At 55.0% G+C, this 20,850-nt stretch overlaps 7 protein-coding genes across 7 annotated transcripts; 4 read left to right on the top strand and 3 right to left on the bottom strand.

Moving 5' to 3' along the window:
• Nucleotides 1–4,837: 4,837 nt before the first annotated feature.
• On the top strand, nucleotides 4,838–6,535 carry CORC01_04743 (major facilitator superfamily transporter; the record flags this gene model as incomplete). Its single annotated transcript, XM_022616390.1, has 2 exons — nucleotides 4,838–5,523; nucleotides 5,575–6,535. 2 exons carry the CDS (start codon nucleotides 4,838–4,840, stop codon nucleotides 6,533–6,535), a joined length of 1,647 nt encoding a protein of 548 aa, XP_022476987.1.
• A 1,075-nt stretch (nucleotides 6,536–7,610) lies between these two features.
• CORC01_04742 (uncharacterized protein) lies at nucleotides 7,611–8,579 on the top strand (the record flags this gene model as incomplete). The annotated part of the gene is made up of 1 exon (XM_022616389.1): nucleotides 7,611–8,579. One exon carries the CDS (start codon nucleotides 7,611–7,613, stop codon nucleotides 8,577–8,579), a length of 969 nt encoding a protein of 322 aa, XP_022476986.1.
• A 1,494-nt stretch (nucleotides 8,580–10,073) lies between these two features.
• On the bottom strand, nucleotides 10,074–10,223 carry CORC01_04741 (uncharacterized protein; the record flags this gene model as incomplete). The annotated part of the gene is made up of 1 exon (XM_022616388.1): nucleotides 10,074–10,223. One exon carries the CDS (start codon nucleotides 10,221–10,223, stop codon nucleotides 10,074–10,076), a length of 150 nt encoding a protein of 49 aa, XP_022476985.1.
• A 179-nt stretch (nucleotides 10,224–10,402) lies between these two features.
• On the top strand, nucleotides 10,403–11,653 carry CORC01_04740 (uncharacterized protein; the record flags this gene model as incomplete). The annotated part of the gene is made up of 4 exons (XM_022616387.1): nucleotides 10,403–10,674; nucleotides 10,779–10,993; nucleotides 11,077–11,278; nucleotides 11,335–11,653. 4 exons carry the CDS (start codon nucleotides 10,403–10,405, stop codon nucleotides 11,651–11,653), a joined length of 1,008 nt encoding a protein of 335 aa, XP_022476984.1.
• Nucleotides 11,654–12,029: 376 nt separating this feature from the next.
• On the bottom strand, nucleotides 12,030–13,632 carry CORC01_04739 (minor allergen Alt a 7; the record flags this gene model as incomplete). Its single annotated transcript, XM_022616386.1, has 5 exons — nucleotides 12,030–12,096; nucleotides 12,478–12,593; nucleotides 12,672–13,164; nucleotides 13,221–13,306; nucleotides 13,606–13,632. 5 exons carry the CDS (start codon nucleotides 13,630–13,632, stop codon nucleotides 12,030–12,032), a joined length of 789 nt encoding a protein of 262 aa, XP_022476983.1.
• Nucleotides 13,633–16,786: 3,154 nt separating this feature from the next.
• On the top strand, nucleotides 16,787–17,578 carry CORC01_04738 (uncharacterized protein; the record flags this gene model as incomplete). The annotated part of the gene is made up of 1 exon (XM_022616385.1): nucleotides 16,787–17,578. The coding sequence occupies one exon, from the start codon at nucleotides 16,787–16,789 to the stop codon at nucleotides 17,576–17,578; it is 792 nt and encodes a 263-aa protein (XP_022476982.1).
• A 128-nt stretch (nucleotides 17,579–17,706) lies between these two features.
• On the bottom strand, nucleotides 17,707–19,074 carry CORC01_04737 (major facilitator superfamily transporter; the record flags this gene model as incomplete). Its single annotated transcript, XM_022616384.1, has 1 exon — nucleotides 17,707–19,074. The coding sequence occupies one exon, from the start codon at nucleotides 19,072–19,074 to the stop codon at nucleotides 17,707–17,709; it is 1,368 nt and encodes a 455-aa protein (XP_022476981.1).
• Nucleotides 19,075–20,850: the final 1,776 nt, after the last annotated feature.

The raw sequence follows: 20,850 nt of genomic DNA, 5'->3' as shown, positions 1-20,850 counted from the left end.
TAAAATAAAGGGTCGTATATTATTTTTTAAATTTAATAAGAGTCTAAATAAAAAAAATACCTTTATTATCGATTATAAAAGACGGATTTATTAATTAAAAGAGACCGTAAAAGTTTATAAACCGTATATAAAAGTAAATATAACGCTTAGGCCGAACGAACGATTTATTAAAATCGATATTATTCGTAAATTATAAAAATAAATATAAAAAATCTCTTTTTAAATAATAAAAACGGTAAAAGAATAAAAGGTCGAATTTTAATCTTTTTAATATTAATTTTATATAATAGATTAATATAATTGCGATGTTATTAAGATTTCCGATTGACCGTGTTTTTCATGGTCGTTTTGGTCTACTATTCCGCATAAGGAGGTGTTCCGGATCCAGGGGTGGGGACTTAGTCGGGGACGTTGTGCGACACTCCCCCGTTCCCCCTCCTAGCGTTATGTCTATCCGATAACCTGGAAGATGCTTGTAAGCCTTGATTTGGTGATGTTGGTGGCTATCTCCCTCCTCCTCCCTCCCCTTTTCCTAGGCGTCTCTGGAGAGGGAACGCCTACCAACTAACCGATAGCATTATAGCGTGATCCTCTCGACTGTGTTTGTTTGCTTCCCTTCTTAACCCTATGCCTAGAGGCCGTAACGGGCGCTGCGGTCTCGGCCGTTGACGAATTTGGCGACCTAAGCCGAATCATCGCCCGCGGACCACGCTCCGTGATCCTTGGTGATTGTTCTCCGCGGGATTGTTTGCTGTGCCGTTGGCGAATATCTTCCTCGGTGGGCCTAAGTACAATACCTACATCGCTATGTTAGTGAGGATGTGGATATGTGGGTGTGTGTGCAAGGCTTGATTAAAGTTCTGCATCTTGGTCCATTTTGGTCCTCATTGAACTGGGGGGTTCGAGTATAAAAAGAATAAAAAGGATTTTGGTGCAATCCCGCCCTTCTCGCTTCGCAGATGAGGTGGGATGGATCCCGTTCAGCGGGCCGATGAGCTGGCGCGGGCTGAGTTTCCCCTTCCGGCCGAGAACCCCGTCCCCCCCCCCTCTCCCCCTCTCCAGATCTCGAGTTCGTCCACCATTCCGCACAATGTAAGCTCGCTAGGAACTTCCCGTTGCATTAATTGAGATGTGTTGAGGTCGCGTTATTGGCAGGGGGTCGGAGGGTGGACTCGGTGGAGTGAGGAAGACTGGAGAAAAGGAGGGCAAGCCGCCGAAGGGTGCAACAGAGCGCAGGATGACTGAGTATGTCACGGTTGTTTGCTTCTGTGCCAAATGTACATGTACTCTGTAGTGTACGAGATGGCAAGCACTCTGTCACTCCTGCACTTACCCACGGCAAGCCGCAGCTCATTTTAGTCACAAGACCTTCCGGCGGCGCGCGAGAAAGCGCGGCCGGCTTGAGCCCTGATCTAGATGGAGGAAGCTTCGATGTCGATCAGTCTCGAAGTTGCGCTTTCAACCGTTTTCGGCAGGTCGACATGGGGATATCAGACGATCAAACGACGGGCCAATTTCTTTACCTTGAAGGTTGTGGCATGCTTTGCGTACAAATCCCAAATGTGGGCTTCATCGAGGTGCCATATGAGAATGGCCGATCTCACGCCGGGGACCTGGAAGTGCCGAAACGACTGGATATCCACCACCTCGCCCGGCAACGGGCAAGAGGCCATCGACAGAGCTTCTATTGTGCACTAGATTCAGTTGACCTGTCGCATGAGAGGGTGCGGATAATGGAGCCACAGAAGTCATGGTGAACGGTCCAAACTATGACACCTCAGACCTCAGATTTTGGCGCGTGCTACTCTTTGTTGGGCGCCCATGTTGGTTGAGCGACGTTGGGCCGTTGTGCGGGCCGCTGTGTTACGTCTCCTGGCCCTTTTATTTGTTGATTTACCGCTCTTCCGCCCAGAAGCAGCAGGGCAAGGGGGGGAAAGGACGAATCCGGCATCCCGCTTATAAGCGCTCAGCAGCTCGAGAGAGAGCCCATGCAGCAGCGGTGGCTGTGATCAACACGACTGCGTCACGCCGCCCGCAAAAATCGTTCGGGCCCGGAAGCGATCGGCCTTGGAAGACTCGAGAGCAGATACCATGAAGTGAAGGACGGGGCAAGAGTGGGAGAGCCAACGGGGTGCAAGGGTCACGCATGGCTGTGGTATCTGACGAAGAAATCGAGGTCAGCAGGAACAAAGCAGTACTCCGTGCCGTCTCGGAGGTGTGGAAGCACGCTGCCGGCCGGGGCCATCCCGAGCGGCCGGCGGCGACGGCTAACTCGTCCAACCCGGGCTTCCACCGCTAGCGGCAAGGCCTTTACCGGGCCTCGGGGCCGGCGCACTCAAGGCCGGTTTAGCGGCGCCGTGTAACCGGAAATCTGGGCGGCAGGGGCTCGTTTCGCTCCAAACGATCCCTGTCGGCGCTCTCTGCCGCCTCTCTCAAAGTGTAAACGGTAATAGTTGAAGAGAAACACGTTTGGGCAGTTCACCGAACGGGCCAAGCACTGCGAAGAGACACGTGCGGTGACAGACTGCTGGGTTCCCCGGCCGGCCGCGCTTTCGATTACAAGCAAGAGAATGATGCGCACTATTCGGCTTCGTCGGATTCTTCGCGTCGGGGTGGGGGAGAGGGGGGGATAGAGGGAGAGAGAAAAAGAGAGTAGGGTTTCGTCGACGTGAACGCGCGTCCGTTTGGCAGATAATTTTCAGAGTTGGAAGCTTGTTACCAATCGACGAGTATCAGATGCTTTCACCTAGTGAGGTCTTTTAACACGAGCATCTCGGAACCCCCCCCCCCCTTTCATTGGAAAGAAAGGGTAACCATTCGACAATTGGGAAGTTTGGAACGCAAAACAAAACTCATGATTCGTAGAGTGGCAGTGGATCCCTCGTGAAAGGCTGTCAATCTTTTTTGCGGAAATCGAGAGTACACTCGCTCGCTCAAGTCACTCCATCGCGGGATAGGACGCCGTCGCTCCCCCCCGGAGGAGCTGGCAGGGACTCGAAGTACGTTACGGATCAAAGCCACGTTGGTTACAGAGACCTCTCTTCACTCTCGCCCAAAGAGCGCCCCCAATCGGGGATCTCCCAGCGTCCGAACATTGTTGGGTGGGAGGGTGATGGGGAGGGAAATGGCAACATTCGCCAGCGTCTGGTGTCCCGAGCTCCTCGTTCGTTCCTGGGCCGCGGCGTTCCGTCCCAGTATTTATTTAGACTTTCCATCTACTTGCGAGTCAAGTCAAGCTCCCCTCCGCAGCACGCAATCTCAAGCTCCTTTTTAGTCTTTGGTTAGGAGAGCTCAGGTCCTTGAGCTGTGCCGATTCAGCCGTTCCTGAGAATTCTTTCCGGTCTTTTTTACACCAGCCGCGCCAGCGACGCTTGAGTGATTGGGTGGGCAGCGCACCCGCTGCCCTGTTTAGGAAAGAAATTCTAGCTGCAAAAAGCGGCCGATCCCCAAAGGAGAAGCTGGTAATTGAAAACCGGCCTGATGGAAGCTCCGTGCTTATTTTCTGGAACATCAAATACCAATTAACAAATTATTTCCCTTCCGTCTTACGGATAACAACCTGGAAAGTCCGGTGAGAACTTTTGTATCCGTAGAAAAAAGAGACAAAACGCGTAATTCATCGGCCATGCTGCGTCTTCTCCCTAGACAACGAACGAGTGACGTGGTTGATCCCTCTTGTTTTCCCATCAAGGCCCAACCCGTCCCGGGGCAAAACACCACGAGGAACCTATGATATCGTAAGCGGGCGACTTTGCTGACCTTGCATACGAGCCGCAATTCGCAGTCTTTTTTCCTACTATTGCTTTTTCTTTGCGTTTGATGACGGCACAGCTACGTGGCGCGTGTCTCTACTCCCTCTTTTGCTCTCTCACTCCCAGTAACTGTTCTCTTTCCTTCCGGAGCTCCGCGCCCGCGCCATCGTCAAAGAGAACGACAGCAGACACATAACAACACACACGCAAGCCTTGAGAGATCAACCCGCCGTGTTTCCTATCCATTCGTTCCGTGACAATCCTCAACTAACCTTCTCCATCTTATCCGCGTCATAAGCACATCAACCCCCCCCTTGTTATCGCAATCTGTACCCGCCAATCCCATAGCTCTACAATTTTATATCCCCCTACCGCCCCTACGAATCCCAATCCTAAAGGGGTAAAAAAAAGCCCCCGGTGGAACAGCTGCAAGCTCTCTCAATCCTCCGAACGACGTTCGTCGTCACGTCAGACTCGACGACGCAACAACGCAACATGCAGCTTGCATGAGCCAAAATCGCATTATATTCTCTCCGTCTTACAGTCTGAGTAGTGCGTCTTGTTCCTAGCCAGGGAGGGCCCCCGGTTTCAAACCTGCCTTGTGTCTGAGAGCCCCCCCCCCCCCCCCCCCCCCCCCCCCCCCCCCCCCCTCCACCCCCCCCCCTCCTTCCCCCCCCACACCCCGGGCACAACCTCCACCCCCCACCCCCCCACCCCCCCCCCCCCCCTCCCCCCCCCCCCCCCCGCCCCCCCCCCCCCCCCAGACTCCCCCATTCACACCGGCAATCACTGGCATCTTGTTGCCGCCAAATCCCAGGGATAAGATTGCACTCTGCATCCACAGACATCTCGGAGCCTCTTTTGCCTTCCCTTCTTGTTTCTCGACTACCCACACCTCGGCGTTTCACACCATGCTTTTCTAGCATATATGTTGAACACACCAACCATACCAATCCTAGTATCTTGCCCGCGTTCGTCTAGCATATAACAACGTCCAAGCCCTGCCATTGCACGAGGTTGAGGGACAACTTTGGGGATTACCACCTACGGAGACACCCACGGAGATATTCACACCAGGAGCCAATATGCATCCCCGGACCGAACACTCGGACGAAGACACCGTCGTCGACGACACCGGCTCCTCGACCAGAGCCTCGGAAGACTCATCAACTGAGTCAACCCCCTTCATCGCCACATCGACGACGAAACCCCAAAAGAGACCAGCAACAGGCCGCGGCAGAACCGACTCCCTCCTCCGCAATGCAGCACACATCCACGTCCCCAAAATCCACAACGCCGACGCCATTGTCGCAATCTTTGTCATAATCATCCTCCTCGGCGCTGGCGCAGGAGGCCTCTGGACCATCCCCACCACCCGCAAAGTAGAGGACATTGTCTGTCGGCAGTACTACGGCGTCCTCTACACACAGGACGCCATTGACGAGAGCAAGTGCAAAGAAGACGAGATCCAGAGCGAGGTCGCCATCATCTTTGCCGTCTACAGCGCGCTGCAGGCGTCCATCGGCGCCGTCTCCGCGTTCCCCTGGGGCATCGTCGCGGACAGGCTCGGTAGGAAGCAAGTTTTCTCGCTGTCCGTATTGGGTCAGCTGCTCGACCAGGCGTGGTTCCTCGTTGTGTGCGCGTTCCCCAAGACGATCCCGATCAAGGCGCTCTGGTTTGGTCCTTCAATGTTGTTCGTTGGCGGGGGTAACGCTGTGCTGTCCGCGGTCGTTTTCTCGATGCTCTCGGATGTAACGACTCCGGAAAACAGGTTCGTACCCTGTTAGCCCATGGTGGTACGACTCACTAACATGCTGAACAGGGCTAAGAAATTCATGATTGTTCACCTGTCCTCGATGATTGGGAACCTCTGCGCCCCGGCCATCGCCGGGTGGATGATGGAGAGAACGGGTCCATGGCCCGTAATGTGGCTCTCTTACGGCGGTTTCGCCTTGACGCTCTTCAACATTCACCTTGTCCCGGAGACGAAGCCGGCGGCCCAGGTCTCCTCCGACCCCACCGCAGACGAGCCGGAATCCGATTCGCCCATCGTCGGCACCATCCAGCACACGTTTAACCGTCTCAAAGAGTCCATGGCTCTCCTCAAATCGCCTTCGCTCGTTATCCTGTTGGCCGCCGCGCTCAGCTCGTACCCCGTCCTCATGTCAACGTACCAGTTTATGACAATCTTTGCCTCGAAGCGCTTCCACGTCTCGCTCTCGCAGACGGGATACCTGTCATCGCTCTACGGCCTGGGCGTGTTCCTCACCATTGTCGCCATATTGCCAGCCTTCTCGAAGCTGCTCGCCTCGCCAAAGGCCCCGAAGGCCCTACGCTACACAGACGGACCCGAACGTGACCTCTTTCTGGCACGCCTATCATCAATCGCGCTCGTGTTCGGGTCGCTGAGCATGTCTGCCTCCCCTACCATCGGAGCCTTCATCGGCGGACTGGCTATTCTGGCACTTGGCGCGGGATGGGGCAGCTACGTGCGAAGTCTTTGTGCGGTGTACGTAGACGCCGCCCACCGCACGCGGCTGTACTCGATCATCTCACTTGTGGAGACGGCGGGCCAGACGTACACGCAGCCTATGCTCGCAGGGCTGTTTAGTCTGGGTATGAAACTTGGTGGAGCCTGGATCGGACTCCCGTACTTGGGCGTCGCTTGTTTTTGTGTCGCCGCCTTGGGACTGCTTCTCATGGTTAGGATTCCGCCCTCGGAGGGGAAAGGAGAGCACGCGGTCGGAGATGATACTGAAGCCGATGGTGTAGGCGCTCAGTGACGAGCTCCTTTCTTTTGTCAACTTGATTTTGTAAACTTGCGAGAGTAGATACCACACGTAGATTGTCTAGACCAGCGCATGAGCCTGGATAAACCCAAAGAATAGAGGATATTGCACAAGCCTTTCATAATAAACTTAAGGGAAAGCAACCAAGCTGTCGTCTGTGGGCCTAGAGAAGAAGTTCTGGTCAATGGCTGGAGTCCAGAAAACGGGATCAAACGGGCTCGGCGCAAGCTCGACGCATCTTGTCCGCGAAAGACAGCTTTTGTTGCTCAAGCGTAGACTACCCAGGTTTGAAAAGATAGCTTCAAACGCTTTGACAGTCGCATACTGTGATCGGCACCATTTTGATTGCTGGTTTGCTATCACGAGTCCGAGTTTCTCACCGTACTCTGGTTCATGGCGAAACTCGAGAGAGGAACCGCGAGATCCAATCGGCCGCAGGTACTCCGCCGAAGTAGAATTCAACGGCCAATCATCCGATGAGAAGAAGTCGCATTGTCGTATACGACATGGGGTCCTTAAAGTTGCTGGGATGCCCGCGCCTCTGCAAAGTGCTGATGAGAGGGCCAAGTGTGGCGGATGGCAGCCCAAGGGATCGCGGGGCGATCTGCAGGGCGTTGGCGCCCTCTTTCCCGGGGGTTAAAGGTGGGGCACAGCCACAGCGACCAATGTTACCCATGGCCCAGAGGATGGCGGCGGACGCTGAGAGCCACTAATCCTCCGGCTTCAAGGGTCTTCCCCAGCGGATGGCCGTTTCAGACGACAGGGGCAGCGCTTAGTCGTACGTCATTTGGGTTGAGAAAAGGAGGGCGAATACTTGCTGTCTCTGCCCATCATCTGCTGCGTATATGCAGTCAGACTTCCCCTTTAGGATTTGCAGATTGGACCTGGGACAAGTCGAAGCAGCACGCAACAGACTCGGGTGGCGGCTTCACTCATTCAGCCTTATCCCTCAAGACTCCCCTCCAGTCTTCTCCCCTTGGACGCAGGATTTTTCACTCTACCCAGCCTGCTTCACAGAGGCAAAATACCAACAAAAGCTACGACGACAATCCTCAATACCACCACGGACATGTCAGTCTTCGACAGCCCAAACTGCACCGTGGCACCGGATACCCCAGTCGCCAGCGATGCGGGCGTCGCCGGCAGAGGCGTGCTCCTCTCTTTCATCATCACCGCCGGCCTCGCTCTCATCATAAGTTCCTCCATCATATTCCAGGAGATGAAGGGAAACCCGTCAAACATCCGCCGCAAGCTCCTCAACAGTTATTCGGATCAGCAGATCCTCCAGGGCATCGGTATCGCGTGTGTTGGGCTCGCTAGGGTCAATGTCATGGTTCCCTATCACTTCTTCATCATTTGGATGCTCTCGAATCTTTCCATGGCCGTCCACAACGCGACACTTCTCGCCCTGGCCCACGACTTCCGCCGAGATTGGGTCTTGCGATGGCTCCGCCAATTCCTCATGTTTGTCAACCTGACGCTGAACGTCGTGTATGGCGTCTTCATCCTGCAAGGCGTGTCAAAGGGCATGCAGGAATCCAAGCTACCCGTCGCCTGCGTCTGGAAGGTCGGCAACGAGGGCAAAGGAAATCAACAGGGACTGAGCTACGTTGGCACCGTTGTCGTCATCGCCGCCAACGTTCTCGTCTTTGCTTTGGCGAGCTGGTACCTCCACTTACGGACGCAGAAGTTTATCAACATCATCAAACTCATCGGCACCCTTCTCATGGCAGCGTCGGCGGTCGGCGCCGCGGTCCGATGTATCATCGCTTCTGATGCTTTTGGCAACGGCCCCTCATACGAGCTGAGCGACCAGGGCGAGAGAGGCTGGGGCTTCGGTCAACTGCTATCGCTCCTCGTGCTGCTCTTCCCCATCGTCTCCATGGTGGAAATCATGCGCGGCGATATCAAGGTCGCGCCCTGTGACTTTTCGGACGGAAAGAATGGCGACAATACGGAGATGGGCAACTACCGGTCGTCGTATCAGCCCAACCCGTTTTTCGGCTCGCAGACAAACCTATTCAAGAGAGGAGTCTGAGATTGAATGAGAGGAGGGAAATGAAGACGCAATCCTAATGTGGACCCCATCTGGTGATATCGCACCCGGTCAACTGAGAAAGCAGTGCCGAGTCAAGGGTCTATCTACAATTAGTCGGCAGAGGCGACACGGGTGGCTGCAAGGAACTTGAAGAAACTCCGCGAGTCCGCCATCGCTACTAGCCTGCTGCTGATGTCTCAACAGGCATCCGTACTGCGGCCTGCGGCCTGCCGGTATCGATTGAAGAGGGGCCAAGTTGGAGAAGAAGAAGAAGCAATGATACCCCGTAGAGGAGCACCACATGGTGAGCACAGACGGCGCGGGAGGGCGGGAATGAAGGTTATCACGCTAGCGCGTCTGTACATTTTTCAGCTGTTGATTGTTGGCCAAAGCTGGCTTCCCTTCGAATTAGGGGTAAACGTGTCTGACGAGTCTGACATGTTTGTATCACGAGCAATAACCCAGCTTTATTGGACGCCACCGTCGGGCTTGGATGCCATGCTCATGCAGGAGAACAAAAGTGCATTTTCTGGTGCTCAGCTTTGCGATTAAGGAAGAGGACACCCTCGAGGCACGCGAGGGTACCTCAGAGGCACAGATACCAATGGAAAAGAAAGAAACCGGAGCGGAGTGTGATATTGGATGACACCGATCGCCCACCCTCTCCCCTTCCCCGGCGTCCTGTCACATCAACTTCCAGGTTGCCATCCCGTCCTAACCTTCCAGGTATGAACTCTAAATGCTGCCAGACTCTCCCGATTAACCGAACTGGGTCGCGTGCACCCGACACCGCGGCACTTGCCCATCCACGCAGCTGCCAGTGGGCGCCTGGCGCCTGCCTCCAGCAAAATGGCAACCAAGGCCAAAATGTCTCCTTACCAAGTGCATCGTCCATTTTGAGGCTAGACGTCAGTTGGACAGTCTAGGCTTGGCTGGGTATCCCCACTCTCGACGCCAAACACTCCATGTTTCGGTGCATACTAAATCTATCTCGGACACAGATAGAAGGTACAGACCAGCAAGACGCACTTTGGGAGGGGAGGCGCACCTCGTGTTACTTGCCATCTTTCTTGGCTGTTCGGGAGACTGGAGGTACTCTTCCACATTTCAGAATTCCTCTCAACGGCACCTAAAGGAATGAGCGAACAATGTAGCTCCTTCCCTCCCCCAGGTATGAGCCAAACCCCTCGCAAGGGAGGGAGACAGAGACACCTTGGCTCCCTGCCCGTTCCTGCCTCCAAATACCACCCAGAACATCATGGGAAGTCACTCAGGGCAGTCGTGGCAATCTCGCCTTCCACCTTGGACCTTTCCAAACTCGAGATCCGCAAGGGTCTGGAGGGAGGAACCTGGCGGCCCCCCCTTCACAATGTTCAGGTGCCCTTCCCAAGTCGACGGAGCTTTAAGTAGTCGTCGATAAGCTTCCTTTTTCCCCTTCTCACTTCTCGTCCCGACGTTTTCATCCATTCTCGGCGTGACTCGTCAGCTTCCCTTTTATCTCCTCGACTCCTCAGTCTTCTCTTCCAGTCGCTCCCTTGACACCGCTTGAGAGATCTGCGCAAGTCCACTCCATCCGCCCGTGGCTTGCCCTTCTCCCCGCGCTGGCTGCTGACCAGCGCTGATTGCGGTTATTGTTCTTCTCATTCATTTTTTTGTGACGCCCATCTTTGTCCCTTCATCGACACTGTCATCCTTCAATAACGTGTCGATTCTGTCCACTCCCGCCAGAGCGACAGCCGAGCCCTCGCGACTCGACTTACACTCGGGTTTCCAATATCCCTCCAGGAACATCAGCCGGAGAACACCAACTTCCGACAGCAACCATGGCCATCGCTGCAAACTCCAAGCGCATCGTGCAGATGCTCTGGCTCGCCGCCGGATTGCTCTTCACGCTCGCTCTGCTGCACTCCCTTGGCAGCCCTGATAAGGCCAAGGAATGGGCCACCAACAAGGTTGGCAACCTCATGAACAACGATGGTGGCCGCAACACCATGCGCGAGTTCATGGCTACCGCCGAGTCCATCTGGGCAAAGACTGTCAAGCAGCGCCATGACATGATTGCTGAGGACTACGGTGATGCCTCGCTGATGCCTTTGTAAGCCATCTCCATGTCGATGCTAGCGTCACTTTCCACATCCATTAGATGGGTTGGGCATCATACCCAAGTAGAGAACATGGCTAACCAATGCCCTACATCAGGTTCCCTGCCACTGACCCTGCGGCCTACGGAAAACACCCCTATTCCGTCTGGGACTTCGCCCCCGCCTCGTACAGCTGCCCCCACGAGATGGAGCGCGTCGGACGTATGGGAGACGGCGGCAAGTGGGTGTGCGGCATGTCGAGATATGTCAACTTTCCCAGAGACCGTGAATGTGTCATCTACTCCTTCGGTGTTCGTGATGAGTCCAGCTTCGGTAAGCTTTCTGCGCACGCAGTCGTCCCAACCCCCCATTTTCCTGTGTCCATGGATGTTCACTTACTGATCAAAAACGTGCAGAGAACGAAATGCTGAGCCGCACCAACTGCGTCGTCTGGGCCTACGACTTCTCTGTCGTCGACTTTGGCGAGCAACTCGAGCCTGGCAACCGCGACCGAGCCCACTTCCTCCAGGCTGGTATCTCTGGCAAGACGGACAAGACCAAGACGCCCCCCTTCTACAGCATCGCCGACCTGATGAAGATGAATGGCCACGAGTACATGTACGTGTCTTTCATGATGCACCAGTGCAAGTCACCATTCACTAACATGGCACCAGTGATATCTTGAAGATGGACATTGAATTTGCCGAGTTTGAGGCCATGGACGGTCTCAACGAGGATTTCCCCATCCGCGCCGGCGAGGAGCTTCCTATTGGCCAGCTCATGATTGAGATTCACTTCTTCAGTGGCATGACTGCCTCTGGCTTCCTTGACTGGTGGGAGCGTCTGGAGTCCCGTGGTCTTCGCCCTACCTGGACCGAACCCAACCTGCTCGCCGTGACTCTGAACTTGGGCAACAAGGACCCGCTTCTCGCCGAATACACCATGATCAACGTTCACGACAGCAAAAACGTTGTCTTTGGTGGTAGACATTAAATGGGCTATGTAAACATGACTTTGTTATTACTGGTTTGTTAGGGAGCGTATTGCACGAGGCGAAAATGTGCATGGTCAATGGCGTTATTTACAGCAGATCGGTCAACATGGGATTCGCGTTTCGATTACCGAGGGAAACTTCAATATCTACCTCGCCAGTGATTATGTATAACGATTTCAGCAATGAGAATGTGAACGCTGACGGCTGAATCGGCGAATGGTGTGACCACAATTGATCCGCCAATGTCGCTTCAACGGTCGAAAGGGGATACCAAAACACAGTGGGTTCGCCGAGGTGTTAAACTCAATCCTTCGGCAGCTACGTAGTTGGGTAAGATTTATGCAGCAGATCTAGCCAGCGAGTCGCAGCGCAGAATCAAGTATGCTTTTCAGGGGTCTGGCGAATCTTGTCGAAAGGCGTCTCGTTTTCCGAGGGTATGTTGCTGCAGAATGTCAGTCAAGTACGAGATATGCTCCCTGGATGGATACGGGGTGGCCTGCAGGTGATTTGCTGGTAATCATCTTGAGTTCCAGACCCTTCCTTCCCGGGCCATCTGCTGAAAGTTTGCCCTGAACTCAATTTCGTCCGCTGTGAGAGCTCCCCGGTTGTCTGTCGAGATAGTCCGAGGTCGCTGGTAGGAACCGATCTTCACACATCACGGCCAAGATTTGTAAACATTGATAAGTAGGCAAAGTAGGCATTGCATGATATGAAGACTTTTGACGGGTATCAGTAGCAATTGAGGTATCATTTCTTTCTTTTTTTTTTTGGTGTAAAACTTTTAAAGTATGAGATCAGGCCGTCTCGTTATTGCACGACGCACTTGTTCGGCAGACCGCATGGGCCGGCCTTGACATCCTGGTCGTCCAATTCCTGAGGAGCCTTTCGGGTCTGCGCTGCCGACGCCGCCGCCGCCTGCTTTGCCGGAACCGCGGGAGTCTGCTTCTCGGATCCGTTCCCGGCCCCAACGCCGCCATTGCTCTCGCTTCCGCTGCCACTGCCATGCAGTCAACCCACGTGCTTGGCGACAGTCTGGTAAAAGGCCTCGCCCTGGATAGTGGCGATCTCAAGCTCGCGGGCGGAGGGCTGGCGGGAGCCGTCGGCACCGGCGAAGGTACCAGCGCCCCAGGGTCCACCGCCGTGGACCTCGGAGAGGTCAGCCATGAGGGGGAATGCCTTTGCGAAGCCAAAGGGCACGTAGATGATGCCGTGGTGGGCAAAGGTGGACATGGCGGCGATGGCGGTGGACTCTTGTCCGCCGCCGAGGGAGGCGGTGGAGATGAAGAGGCCAGCGAGCTTGCCCCAGTAGCCGCCGGTGGACCACTGCTTTCCGGACTTGTCCCAGAAGGCCTTCCACTGGGTGGGGAAGTTGCCGTAGCGGGTGGGGATGCCGAGGAGGAAAGCGTCGTAGCCTTCGAGGACGGCCGGGTCGTCGAGGACGGGGACGTCGGTGGGCTTGGGGGGCGCGCCCATCTTGGCGAGGACTTCCTCGGGGAGAGTCTCGGCGACCCTGGTGGTTTTGCGTGTTAGTCTCGTGTCGTGGATGTGTATGTGCGGGAGACGTACTGGAAGAGGTCGGCGGTGCCGCCGGCCTTCTCGATGCCCTTCTTCTCGGCCTCGGCCAATTGGCGGATGTGGCCGTACATGGAGTACTGCGGAAAGAGAGGTTGTGGTGTTAGCAGGACGGTCTTAATGACAGGGGGTGCAGGGCGCTCTCATGCGGGCAACCCATATCATAGTGTCATCGAAAGTGTTCGGCAGACGGGGCCACGCAACCGTATGAGGCACGGGGACTACATGAACAGTGCTCATGATCGTGCCTCGCGAATGATGGGAACGCCCAATGGCAGAGGCTGCGGTGTGTGGTGGAAGAGTGAGGTGGGGGTTGGGAGGGTAGGACGAAGAGAAATTGCCCGATTGGGAAAGAAGTGCTGATGGACAGTGGACTTACGTAGACGATGGCAATCTTGGGAGCCATTGTGACGGATTGATGTCTGGTTTGGGGGTTTAAGGGAAGAAGATGGTAAATCAGTGCTTAACAAAGAGATACTAGAGACAGAAGCTCAACACGAGGGGGTGAGATGGGGAGAGGTCGTGGTCTTATATCAACCTGGACTTGGGCCATGGCACGCGCGACCCCGGGCATACGAGACGAGAAAAGACAGAAGAGAGGGGACTGAGACGGGCGTGTTGCATCATCAATGGCACGCTAGACTGGGCAAGTCGCTGGACAGAGATAGAGGGTTGGCCAGTCAGGTGCCAATAGGAAGAAAGATGGGTGGAATGGAGTGGAATGGGTAATGGCAGGCCGACAGCGATGCGGTTTCATCGGGTTCATCGGCCTAGTGGGATTAGCATCGAGACCTTGGAGGCACGAGAGGAGCTCGGCGGGCTTGCCATGCTGCTCATGTAAGGTGAAGTAAGCAGACGACGGACTCGGGACCTAGTCCTGTAGGTAGGGGAGCTCTTGCATGAGGTGGGGAGCTACCTCAGGTACCTAAGGTCGGTATGTACGTCCGTACGTAGTGAGGAATAGGTAGAGTCGGCATGAGGGTGCGGATACGTACCGGTGATGTCTGTCTATCTTTTTCTGCGGGTCCATGCTCCACTGAGGGGCAGGCGAGGAGGGGGAAGGGGGGGAGGGGGGGCTTGCAGCAGTCGGTCCAATCTGGAATGCCGGGTCACCTCGCTGCGCGCTGCCTGTATCATTGTGTAAGGGAAGTACCTCAATCTCCCTCCAGGCTGCCTGTTGCCGCCGACCTTTCTAGGATCGTTGGCTCATCCAATGGACGGATGGGGCCCAATTGAGCATCAACCCGTGCGGTCAAGATCGAATGCGACGGGCTCTTCAAGATCATGGTTTGTTTTGGCGTTAGGCGATGGGACGCAAAGCTATCCGGAGAACATCCTCCATCTGCCCAAGTACGCACGTTACCCCATCCGAACCATGTCAAGCTACCCGGCCTTACGGTGCTTACCTCACCTCAGCTGTACAGCATCCAATGCTACCTACCTTGGGTACACAAGGTGGTAAGGTGGTGACAACAAACGGTGGGGGGGGGGCACAGCCAGCGGTGCGCAGACAGTCGAGGCAGTCGGGCCGCGGGGGAAGTATCTGAGTGATAGTGATGGTTGATGGTTGCTGAATAAGTTCTTGACAACCCCGGCTCTGCTATCATAAGCCTGACGAATACCCAGGCAATCCCTTCTACGACTCTCTGGACTCCCCTCGATAAGGTACGAATACGATACCAAAGGTTGTGACGCCACTGTAGAACGGCACTTGTTTGCTAGTTTGCGCTTCTAGATCCCGGTCCTATGTGGGCGGTAGGACTCGGGACGACTAATTATACCGGTAGAGTGCAGATGGAATTAGAGATTTCCGGAACACGGATTACGAAAGCGGAGGAGGCTCGGATCTAGAGCCTGCCGCCCTCAGAATTAGAATTGGCTCCGTGGCCATGACGAGGACCCGCGCGCTCGCTGAATCCCCGGACAGAGGACCGAATAACCATGCGGCTCGTCCGGTCGACAATGTGTTGAATCGTGCTGCGCGGCGACCAATGCAAGCGAGCCTTGCTGGTTGGCACTGGCAACGCAGGGTGGAATGTAGAGATGGTGAAGGTAGTACAAATGCGTACATTGTACATGCATACCTAGCCAAGTTCACCTACCTAAGGTAGTTGCCTCACAAGAAAGATATTAGTAGTGACTGACAAATGAGCCACCGCCATCCCCCACGAAGCTGACAGGTACGGCTACGGAACCGACAGATTGCTGCTGCATCGAGGATCGGAGCTGGCTGCAGAAAAAGCATTGGCCCCACAAGGTACAACGGTACCTTCTACTACCTACTTGCCCTGTCCGCTGGCTGTCACTCCTCTCGCGCGCGGGTCTGAGTTAAGCAGTTGCTATGTAAGCGGCAGCGAAGCCATCATCCAAGAATGAATCAGCACCCCACAGCAATATACTGGGGCAGCAGTCGTCTCCGCCCTCTGTGATAGGGCGGAGCTCCCCCATGCCGCATCGACGGATCCGCGCCCCAAGGCACAAATACACACCCCTTTTGCGCCCTACCGCCAGAGCGGTGACTTTTGGCGCTCGCTCTCATGAATCGTTTTCTTTGAAAGAGAGCAAGGGCAAAAGCATTGAAACCTGCTGGGACTTGGCAATGTCAAGTTTGTCATCCGTAGTTCTTGTTACTTGCCATCACCTAAATTGGGACTACCCATCCTTCTCGTTCTCAGATCTTGACTAGGTAGGTCTAGTTGAGCCTGATGTGTACCTTATCATCAGCCCGCGGTGCGAGAACAAACGGAGCAGCTTCCCGACGACGTTGCGCCGGGTAATTTCTCTTCCCTGCCGTTGACTTTGCAAATCCTTCTTCTCTTCGGTATTCTTTCTCTCTTGTCTGCTTCTTCGTCGAGAAATAGGCCGAACCTGGCTTATTCTGCACGTCATAGTCCTTTACTATAGAGACGCTCGACCGAGAACAGGAAACTTCAAGATCATCTATTCCTGCTCGAGGTCCGTTCTTATTGAGGTGATTTCTCTTGCTGAGTACGAAAAGCAAAGGGAGGAAAGGCTTAAGAGCCCCTACATACTATGTCCCAACATCCTTCTCATATCTCATCCCTTAACTCTCCCCCAAGATAATCAATGCTTCGTCTGTCATTTGCAGATTCAGTCGGGTATTCCATGAATATCACTTGAAGCAAGGAATCTTGGCATGGCCGTTTAAAGCAATCAGCAGGCTTGCTTACTTTTCTGATCATTGGCTTACCTACAGCTCTAATACTCGCGCCAAGTCGTCTACCAAGAAACTAATCAAAATTCTTCACACACCAAACTAGTGTTTGATGATGTCCGAGGCTGAAAACTAGGTCGATACTTTATATTTCCTCTTTTGGCAACTCTAGGTATCTTAAACGGATCTGACATCAGCATCGAAATCTGCAGGCGGTGATGCTGCCATTTCTCTTCCCCCTCTCATTTCAAGTAAGCTTGACGACTTCAATTTTGTTTGTTTCTCTTTCAATTATCATCTTCACGTAACAAGCCTGGTACCGGGGCTTCAGAATACCACACAGGCTTTTCCAGAAGACCAGATTTACCCCCAGAACCCTACGAATATGGGCCAGCAAGCCTCCAAGCCGAAACCCGGCACCAAACTCCAAGTAATCGGCGCGGGCCTACCCCGCACCGGCACCGCCTCCGTCGCACAAGCCCTCGAAATCCTCCTCGACGGCCCCGTCTACCACGGCGGCACCCAAGTCACCCGCGGTCCCGAGTCCGAGATCCGCTCCTGGACCGCCGCCCTCGAACACACGCCCTTCCGCTCCGCCGCCGACGAAAAAGTCGTCCTCGACGTCCTCCGCACCCATTTCGGGCAAGGCTACGCCGCGACCGTCGACGTCCCCGGCATGCTCTTCACCGAGGAACTCGTCGGGCTGCACCCGGACGCCCTCGTGCTCTGCACCATGCGCGACCCGGATGCATGGGTGCGGAGTATACGGCAGACGGGGCAGAAGAGCCTGCAGGCTTTCTTATCGTTTGCGCTCTTCTTGTTGCCGACGATGCGCTGGTTTCCGCGGTACATTGATGCCATTCCCAAGGGTCGCTGGGGCGAGCTGTTCCCGCAGGAGGAGGTCATGCCGACGCGCGGGGTTTGGGATCAGCATCAGGCGTGGTTGAGGAGGGTCGTGCCCGCGGAGAGGTTGGTGTTTTATAATGTCAAGGATGGGTGGGGGCCGTTGTGCGAGGCGCTGGGGAAGCCAGTGCCCGATGTGCCGTTTCCGAGGATCAATGACGGGGATGCTATTGATGCGTTTGCCAAAGAGCAGATTCTCAAGGGACTGACGAGGTGGGCTGTCTTGCTGGGAAGCTTGGCGGCTGTAGGTGGTGGCTGGTGGTGGACAAGGTGAGGTGAGCCTTGTAGAATAGGTCCGTAGTCGAACAATCAAATCATATCTATTCGCAAAAAGGGGGTATATAATCCAACTGTAAGAAATCCATCCATCTATAGTTCATTGCCCATCAACAAGGCCCCTCCTTAGGCCTTCACATCCCGCGCCGTCTTCAATTGAAAGATCTTTGCCGACGTAAGCAACATTGATCCAACCGTCAACGCCGCCGCGCCGTACCCAATCATGGCCTGCCACGCCACACCGCTGTAGTCGCCCAAGATGGCCCCGGCAATAGGCGTGCCGATGAGTATGGCGATGCCCGCGATAAAGTTGACCATGCCCAGGCGCGTGCCCACGCGGCCCAGGTCGGGCGACAAGCTGACAATAACGGTCGGCGAGATGCTCACCATACCGCCGGAGAAGAGGCCGTACAGTATCGCAAAGACGACGAGGCCGGCCATGTTGCGGATGCCCAGCCACGCAAACATGAGCACGGCCGAGCCCGCAGCGACGGAGATTTGCATGTACAGCGCGCCGACCTTGTCCGCCAGGTAATTCGGAATCACGCGCCCCGGGACGCTCCCCGCGCTGAGCAGGGTGACAAAGTAGGACGAGAAGTTTGCCGGGCCAATGTCGTGGTTGACGGCGAAGAGCTGGATGTAAAAGTAGGGCACGTACATGGCCAGGAAGCCGACAAAGGAGCCGGCCATGACGAGCATGAAGGCCGGTTCGCGCAGGGCGGTGCGGTCGACGAGGGAGCGCTTGTGGCCCGAGGGCGGGAGGCGGGTGTGCATGGAGACGGCGGGGATGACGGAGAGGCCGAGGAGGATGAAGGCTATGATGCGGGTGGTCCAGCCGAAGCCGATGCGGGGCTCGAGGTGGCCAAAGAGGATGGGGAAGCACATGCCCGCGAGCGGGGACCCCGTGGCGGCGATGCCGATGACGAGGGCGCGGCGGCGGTGGAAGTACTGGCTGAGGATGGCGGTGGAAGGGAGGAAGGTCAGGCCGCAGCCCAGGCCGACGCAGACCCCCTGGGCGAGGAGGACCTGCCAGTAGGTCGTGCAGAGGGAGGTCATGAACATGCCGAGGAGGATGAGGAAGATGCCGGCCCAGAGGAGCTCGCGGAAGTAGCCGGCGTCGTAGAGGGGACCCGAGATGGGGCCGACCATCATGAGGAGGGCGCCCTGGATGGAGCCGATCCAGGAAATGGCGGACGGGGTGACGCCGGGGAGGGTTCGTTCGTAGTAGGTCTGATAGACGCCAAAGGCGTTGACGAGGCCCCAGGTGTCGGCGAGGATGACCCAGGAGCCGAGGACCTGGATCCAGGCCTCGAGGCCGCCGTCGGGGACCGGGCCCGGGGTGGATGTCGTTACGGGCTGGGCGCCGGCCGCGGCTGTTGCTTGGGGTTCCGGGTCGGTGGCCGGGGTGAGGGTCGTTTCGGAAGGCGTGGTTGAGCGAAGGCCCGGGCCGGAGCCGGACTTTTCGGTCGTGGTGGCCGCGTCTCGGACGGTCATTGTGAAGGGTTTAGGCTGGAGGTCTGTTGCCAAGTTGGCTTGTACTGTTTAGTCGGCACGTTTCGTTATTGGATATCCTTTGCTTTGGCGAATTACTTTGATACGTCTCGGTGAATCGAACTGCTGCTGCAACATTGGGTGACGATCTTTGGTCTACAGCGCGCTATTTTGACAAAAGTGAACGAGAGCAGTCTGTCAGGATAGATTAGACATTAAATACGCTTGCAAGCCTGTATCAAGGGCTCGGGCAACGGCCGAAGATGGTCTTATTGTCGTTCCAATTCGAGATCTCGAATACAGAATAAGAAGAAAAAATCAACGAATGTGGTCTCAAAGAATCCATCGGGTAGCAGTGACGGCAAAAGAGAGAAAGAATGAATGGTCAGGTTGCGTGGCGGGCAAGGTCAGACCCCTTGACCGGATATAAACTTGGTCGCAAGAGGCTGAGAATGGGACCGCTCATTGCACCACTAGGGTCCACTCTTTCGCACTTGGAGTCCCAGATTGGAGGGTGTTGGCAGGGGAGAAACAGAAAGACGCGAGAAAGAGAGAGAGAAAAAGCTATTAAAGTCTCCGCTACTTGGCCCGATAGGGTGGTGCCGACGGACGAGCCCGGTCAACACTTGTTTGCGGCGCTGCGATGCGAGGGTTCATCACGCATTGCTTTGGTTGTTGCTGCCGTTGCAGCCGGTAAAGATGCTAGCAGTCCAGATACGCGGTAGCAGTGCATGATTTCGAATGCCCGGGTCGTCACTAGACGCATCGCTAGATTGGCGTATCAAGTAAATAAAAGTGTTGATGAAGACACGCCAGGCAGCTTGTTCTTCAAGACTTGCTGAAGTTCGAACCAGAGATGACATTGGCAAGAAACATCAAAAAGTGCAAGTTGCAGCGGCAGAAAATGAATGAGATTGCCGACATCAACTCCCGCTCTGGAGCCGTCTCCGCTGTTTTGATTCCCACCGGGGCTCCACGGTAGACGATACCAAGAAGAAAGTGGAATGATTGTGGTCGACGACGATAGCGGCCCGACTCCTGTCAGACGCAGTAAGACATTTTTCCTGCTCAATCTCGGCGCTTGTAAGATCGCCGAGGCCCGGGCCCATTCCGAAAGATGGATAGAATTTGGATCCGAGATAAGAGCGGTCAGGACTCAGCGGTCAGGTGTTGGCTCTGATAAGGGGCGGCTGCGATATTCTGACATTGATAATGTGAGCAGATTGGGATGGCAGACACTTCTTGGTAGTGGGGCGACTATGAATGAAGTCGGAACGGTGTTGCGTAGTTGTAAAGGACGGATGAGAGTTTGTCGATCCCGAAAGTCAAACCAGAGCTTAATTCTGCGTGCATTCCGGAGAGGATGCGCCAGCTATCTGATGTCTCTTTTGGGCCTTAAAATATCAACAGGTAACTTGGCCGAGCGGTCTAAGGCGCCAGACTCAAGCTTAATAAGCTTCATCCGTCCAGCGGATGCGCATTCTGGTCTCGCAAGAGGCGTGAGTTCGAATCTCACAGTTATCATTTTGTTTTCCCACCATGGAGTACTTGCCAATTTTGTTGGCTTCACGTCTTTTTCCTTTCCTCTTCTCTTTCTCCTTCCTGTCCTCCCTCAAGTTTGTTGATTTGCAAGTGGATTTCGTCAATTCCCTAACACCTAGGGGCGACTATTTACTAGTTCAATGACTGCAGTGTAATTCAACGTTGCATAGTAGCTTCATCCATTAAAACTATAAAGCACTGCTCTGAGTACTTTTCAACCCCAAAAAGCCCTCAATT

The sequence above is a fragment of the Colletotrichum orchidophilum genome (assembly GCF_001831195.1).
Source record: "Colletotrichum orchidophilum strain IMI 309357 chromosome Unknown Scaffold_32.1, whole genome shotgun sequence".
Lineage (NCBI taxonomy): Eukaryota > Fungi > Ascomycota > Sordariomycetes > Glomerellales > Glomerellaceae > Colletotrichum > Colletotrichum orchidophilum.
Note: the sequence above shows the minus strand (reverse complement) of the source record. Positions and strands in the feature narration are given on the sequence as shown.